This window comes from Populus trichocarpa, chromosome 5, assembly GCF_000002775.5.
Source record: "Populus trichocarpa isolate Nisqually-1 chromosome 5, P.trichocarpa_v4.1, whole genome shotgun sequence".
NCBI lineage: Eukaryota > Viridiplantae > Streptophyta > Magnoliopsida > Malpighiales > Salicaceae > Populus > Populus trichocarpa.
The window spans coordinates 4,842,927-4,849,777 of record NC_037289.2 but is presented as its reverse complement, the minus strand read 5'-3'; the positions used below and the strand labels follow the sequence as shown (position 1 = coordinate 4,849,777).

The 6,851-nt window shown below is 35.9% G+C and overlaps 1 protein-coding gene across 2 annotated transcripts; it reads right to left on the bottom strand.

Annotated features, from left to right (window-relative positions):
* Window positions 1–3,182: 3,182 nt before the first annotated feature.
* LOC18099055 (uncharacterized) lies at window positions 3,183–6,091 on the bottom strand. Of its 2 annotated transcripts, none has more exons than XR_002982022.2 (5): window positions 5,743–5,801; window positions 5,565–5,653; window positions 4,551–4,666; window positions 3,729–3,795; window positions 3,183–3,487 (listed from the first exon to the last, which is right to left on the bottom strand). XR_002982022.2 is itself a non-coding variant. In XM_024602153.2 (5 exons), the coding sequence occupies exons 1-4, from the start codon at window positions 5,932–5,934 to the stop codon at window positions 4,659–4,661; spliced, it is 363 nt and encodes a 120-aa protein (XP_024457921.2). In that variant the 5' UTR covers window positions 5,935–6,091; the 3' UTR covers window positions 3,540–3,795; window positions 4,551–4,658. The 2 variants fall into 2 exon arrangements, 1 of the variants encoding a protein (XP_024457921.2); XM_024602153.2 differs by lacking the exon at window positions 3,183–3,487 and adding an exon at window positions 4,786–4,859 and having other exon boundaries at window positions 3,540–3,795; window positions 5,743–6,091.
* Between the last annotated feature and the right edge of the window lie 760 nt (window positions 6,092–6,851).

The window sequence follows — 6,851 nt, the reverse complement described above, 5'->3', positions numbered from 1 at the left end:
AAAGAAAGTAAAAAGTGTAAGCAATTAAGAAATGAACAATTCTCTGTTAAATCAACCTAGGCAACCACCTTTTTTGGGTGAAAAGAAACATATAGAAGAACTGCACTCTAGCAATGTAGGTCATGGCACAGGGCTGTGTCTTGTAAGAAAGAAACTTTGGAGCCGGTCAATCAACACGAGACAGCACTAACAGGCCAGAGGAAGAGAGGGATTGGTGGAAATGCCGAGGCCGAGGCTGAGGCCGAGGCTGCCACCTAGGAAAGGAAAAACAATATAAAGAAAACAATACTGCCAAAATAGCATGAAGATATACTTACAAACATCTTCAGGCCGATATATGCTATCTTAAGTTGTTGGCCAACACGAAAATTTAACTCAAGGACATCCTTAACCGACTTCGAGACAGAAAATTCTCTTCACATGTTTCTTGTCACGATTTCTTGAGATTGAGTGGCCATCAAAAGGAAATGAATCATCAATCCCATAGAACATCTTTATGCTATTGATAATAGCTTCATCTTTAAAGAAAAGAACAGGGTCCACCCCTTTCCATTTGCCTTGAGTTTGCAACTTTCTCTTCCATGCAGCCTTCCCTGAATCAGTTTCCCCATTAATTAGAGCTTGGGCTTCCTCTGAATCATTTTGGTCAGATATATTAGAAAGATCAGGTTCCATTGCAGCTTCATCTGGCTCATTAACACAATTAAATCTGCCTGAGGCTAATTCATAATTTTTTTCCACAGCAGCATCTACGGAGTCTGGCTCCATCCCACTATTTTCTGCAGTAACCTGATTCGATAATTTTTCCTGCAGTTTAGTGTTCTTGAACAAACTCTTTTTCTTACTGGGTTTCTCCTGAATGGCTGCAGGAAAATCATGAATTTGATACAATACAATGAACGCCTAACATGCAAAGCAAAAGAAAAAAGTGACAGACATCCTTCAAAATAGGTTGGAGTCATCATTTATTTCAAGTACCGAGTAAGCATTTTGCAAGTGGGAGATGAGACGAAAGTGACATGAGCAAAGGAGCACCATCTTCAGAACACAGGAAACTGTGGGGATTAGGAGTAACCATTACTGGCTACAAGGTCCAACTAGCCTACCCTCATTCTCAACATTAACTGCTCAGATTCTTTATAATAACACGATGCATCAATAACACTAAAATTCACCCGGTAAAGGGGAGAGTTTCTGGAGGACAGCAATGAAAAAGGCCCCGCTGTTCTGATCATGAGGCACTATCCTCATACAGCGTTCCAGGAGGAGATCAGAAACTTCCTCAATTAAATCTTCAGTGGAAGCGTCCTCCATTGGCTGAAGCCCATCTTCAGAATTCACACTTTCACCATTCTCTTGCTCAAGGCCCTTTTTGGCTGGGGCACTGTAGCTTTTGCCTGAAGGAAACATGCTGGGAAGTAGATGATATCTGTGTAATTTGGAGACATCTTTGTGGGAAGCTAGCCAGAGATCTTTGTCACGTACCTGTAGACCCCAGAGAACATGAATCATACCATATACAATTAAGAAATTGAGAGCAGAACTTGATTGTAAAATGCTAAACTACTGCCCATTGAACAATTTCATCCAAAACCTGTCACAACCCCAATATTAAACACCTTGTTTCCTAATAACACACTTTTTTTTCTTAGAACAGGGCAAAAGCTGGCTAACTGACATATTGAACAAAACCCAGCTATGCCTTTAGTAGGGAGAACGTTAAACAAGACAAACCAAAAGAGTACGGATATCCTTTAGTAAATATTGTAATGCACATAATATTTAATGACAGTATTTGAGAACACTCAAATATAAAATCCTAACCCAGCATCAAAAAACAAAGGAAATAGCATTATGATTGTTGATATTTTGTTAGAAAATGAAGTTCCTATGAAGAATATTGCTTTATCAGTTCAGATAAAGCCTAGTATTATGATTTCGAATCTGGAGAATTTGAAAAGGCTTGTCCAGAAAGCGAGTCTAATGGGATTTCATCCTTCCAAGTTCCAAGAGTCAATTTGTTTTAGCAATTGTGTTGCTGAGGTCCATGACCACATCCACATGTGAAAAAAAGCTTGATGTGTATAGGAGATGGGGTTTGTCTCAAGAATCAGCATTTGTAAGGAATCCTTGGTTTATGAGCTTATCTGAAGAGAAGATCACGGCAGTGATGGATCTTTTTGTCACCCAATTTCTATTAAATTGTTCCAAGGGCTTTGTTATTGCAATTTCTAGTTTCTAAATGCTTGGCTGAGAAGATTTTCAGAAGCACTGCGTTCTTCTAGATAGCTGAAAGTAAGTTCCGGCAGATGTTCATAAATCACCATTCTGAATCTACCCGGATATTGAAATTTTACAATGAAAAACTGAATCTTTCATCAGTTGTAAACTCTTCTACATTTTAAATCACAATGGCTCTGCATTTTCATTTGTTTTTTATCGTTTTCTCTGCCTTAGAATTTCCATAAGTTGGGCATTGTGCATTGGAATTACCTGTTCTTTTTGCAATTTAGTTTCTCTATTCTCTGATTTTTCTCGATTAAACCTTGAACCTTGTGCTTCGTGATGTTTTTACAGCCATCTGGCATACTGGGAGCTGCACTTTCCTTGCCTTCCATGATATATACTAACACTGTCTTGTTATTACTTGTGAATGATGTTCTTTCACTATGAGAGATGATCTAATCCAAGTTAGGTTTCACTTGGTAATTGCATTCATGAAACAGAGAGGTTCAAACTTCATTTTGCATTGGGACTGCGTAGAAATGGATGCTAATCCTGCTTTGCATATTAGATCTTTTCCTTTCTATAGTTAGTTTATAACTAATCGAAGTATTCATTCAAAACACAAAAGTTTGCCCCAGTATGGATTGTTGCAGGGTTTGGAATGTTTAAATGACCTGAGATTCTTCCTATCTTAAAACAAAGAGGAACATTTATGGTATGAAAGACAGACTTGAACACTACAAATCCTGATGCAAGGAAGGTGTCGAGAGATAGTAAGTTCAAGATTTAATATCACTATACGGTGTTGATGAGTTCATCTTTAAGAGATGAGCACAATATCCTCCTTTTTTTTTTTTTTTTCATGATGCTTGAACCATGTATGAATTTTTATTTGAAGCATGTATATTAATGAGCTTGAACTGTGTATGAAAAAAAAATTCCTTACGATTTTACGATTTTACAATCCGTTTTTACGATCCGAGTTTATTTTATATTTTCTATACCGTGTTAAAAATACGTTTTTGACAACCTTGATCTCCGCCATTTCCTCCACATATCTGGAGCCCTGCGGAGGGTACCATCTCTACTACAGGGAACATCACACAACACTCGATCAAAGAGAAGCTGACTAATCTGTGGTTCGAATGTCATTTCAGAAGCTTTAGGGCCATTTTTGTCTGAGCGGCACCCAGGGAAGTGCTGAGCTTCATTATTTGTGACTATCAAGTTGGCAGTGCACATCCAGATCATTAGCTATAACCTAGATAAGTAAATTAATATTAGTAATAAAGAATCAATTTCTCATTCTAACATTAAAACGAAGTGAATCAAATAAATCAAATAGGAGTTTCCAAGTACTGATACAATTCAGGGTAAAGAGATGATTAAGCAAAATGAAACAAGTAATACAATTGAGCAGAATGTGAAACAAAAAAGGAAAAAAAAAACCATTCCATCAGGTAGGAAAATCATTATATAAACCCGAAAGTAGACTTGCCCACCATGCTGACAGCCTCCTGTCTGGTGATGTTTCCAATTTCATTTTCTAGCTTTAAGAACTCATGGAATCTGAAACAATTATATCAGAATCACCATTTGTTAAACAAAGAGAAAGAAACCAAAATCAACAGCTCACACATATTCACACATAATGTAAGCCCTAAATATGAAAACCAACAAATCATATGCAAGTAGGTAGTGGAAAACCTCTTCCATTTGCAATCTCCCTCTCTAATTTTTCTTTTCCATGGAAAACCAAAAAAAAAAAATTCATTCATCAAAAATGGGAAAGCCATTTCTCCAAACAGTTACCATACAAAATTAGGCATGAAAATTTCAAAGAACATAAAGCATTTTTGCCCATAGGAAATTTTATATATTGAAAATGGTTGGAATATCATGATTCTAAATGAAAAAAAATGGAAAACAACTAGATTGATTTTCAGAAATACATAAAAAAAAATGTTTGAGGTGTTTTCCAAGATCCAGAGAAATCTGATAGCAATAATTCCATTTCTCTGTAGGAAAATATAAATTAACTGAATATTATTGGTAGGAAATCGTTTACGGCACACAGTATACTTCAGTAGTAGTAAGTATAATGAATGCATTGCACAGGTCAATTGTATGCAACTGAAGATAGAAGAAGATAAATTAGATGTAAACCTTCTGTATAACAGATGTCCAGAAATAAGAAAGGGAAGAGCAGAATTAAGCAAATGTCAGCATTATCAGATAATTGTATTAGTTCAATAGAAAAGATAACAAGTTCACAACAACACTTGAACAGCCAGTGATTTACAATCAGAAATTGCATGATTTACCTCTCAAGGGTTTGGTTCTTCCTTAGCTGCATCCGGGAAAAATTTGAATGCCAAGCAAGATTATCAGGGTACCAAGGCAATGGTCTGATAGCCTCCACTTCATCACCATCAGTGGTCTGTAAAAAAATGACAAAAAATTAGGGGAAAAAAAAACAGTAGGCTATCATCTGTAACAACCAGCATTTTTTGGCAACATAATCATCAAAGGTGTTATAGTTTCAATATAGATAAATACAGGTTAACTCTGCTTTTAGAGAATTCATAAAGTCATTCTCTAGCTGCGATTTGATATCTTCACAAAACTGGCTTCTGCAAAATTGAAGAAAAAGATAAATCACAAGGTTGATAACTTTTTCCCATGCTGTAATATGCAGTTTCGAGGCTAAAGTTAAGGAAGAAGGTAGGTAGAACACAGGAGAACTTATAGATAAACCCTCCAGATGCAGCCCTTATGCTTGTAATTGCAGATGTCCAACATGCAGCATCTTAATTCAATCAAAAACTCGAGGGGAAAATGGACCTTATACCACAAATATCATTTCCCGCCATTTCATTCTTTTCCTAGGACCATATTTTTATTGCCCAATCACAGTCTACATCCCCCGGCTTCCTTCAATCCCTAAAGCAGCCTCCAATTGAAAAGGATGTCTAGTTTGACTTACATTGCTATAATCAGCAGCTAAATTCTTCATCCACCTAATCACATCCAATTCATGTAAAACAGAACTGAATAGCAACCCTATATCGGGAGATTCATCTCATGTGTTTGTACAACTCTTACCTATCCTGGCTAGTCTGTTGCTGCTGACAACATCAACAACTGCAAAAGCCCAACCTCTTCACCCCTAACTCCTAACTTCAAAGGCTTGCATCTTGAACTTGAAAAAAAAAAAATACTAACTGTACATCTTTTTACTGCTATAGCATGAAGTAAGAACAATTACAAACACACTCAGAGCGCCAAAACAAAGAATTAACCAACAATTCAAATAGCAAAAGAAATCAAAGTTTTACCTTGAATTGATTCTAAAAGCAGCAGGCAAGGGTGTTCTAAGAACTTCCACAAAGGTATCCCATTCTTCTGGTGTCACTATCCCTTGCTCCTATTACAAATAGAAAATCACTTAAACCCCACGAAACCAAATCAAACAAAGAACCATTCTTTGTTAACCAGAAGAGAAGCAAGTATAACCTCGTAGTATTCATCAAAGCCAGGATTTTGAGTTGTAAAAGGCTGCCAATGAGTCTTATTCTCAGAGTTTCTGTTGCTGTTGGGATCAGAAGAGGCACTGTCAGATTTGTGGCGTTTCCAGACATTCTCTCTGCCATCACGAAAGTGCTTTTTTTGAGTTGGTGACCTGTTTCCTCTTCCTCTCCCTCCCATTTTCCTTTTCTTTTTGTTGTTGTTGAAGATACTCTGCTGTTTATCTCCGTACACGACTGTGCCTGGGATTCTTGCTAATGGACTAGGTTTCTGTACGGGTTTAATGTTTTTTGGGACCGTTTGGAGGTTTCTGTACAGGTTTAAGGTTTTTCGGGACCGTTTGGCGCAGTAATTGAATTACTGTTTTGCTATTTTTGAAATGTTTTTGTTTTAAATTAATGTTTTATATTTTTAAATAATTTAATATATTAATATGAAAATTTCTTTTTAAAAAATTATTTTAATATATTTTTAAAAAATTATATTTACTCCAGACAAACACGTGTAGTTTAGAATAAATCTCAGATTCAAACAAACGACCTGTCTTTTTCTCTTCAAAGCTTTTGAGCTAGCCCAATGTACAAATGAACCCATTATTATAGCCCATTTTAAATGCTTATGTCTCTATCTGAACCCATTTTCAACGCTGATGTCTCTTTCTGAACCCATTGTAGCCCGTTAACATATTTCTTTTCAGGGCCGAAGTTGACGAGATTTGTAAAGCATGGTATTATAATAATAATAATAATAATAATAATTTTTTAAAGTATTTTTTATTTTTAAATATTTTTAAATAATATGTTTTTTTAAAAAATTTATTTATGACATTAACCCATCAAGAATATTCAAAAACATTAAAAAAATCAATTTTTTTAGAAAACGTTCGCAAACACTTTGATAGCATTGTATAATTGCCATCATGTTTCCAGTTTCTAGCTAGGGCTAGCAATCCATTTACAGTTCTGTTCTAAGCATCGACCACTACACAAATGTGAGAGGATTCTTCTGAATGTATGTATATGCATGGATTGAAAAGGTGTTAACATCTCCTCCTTGATGCGTGTCCAATTTTACAACACAAAATAATGGTAACCGAC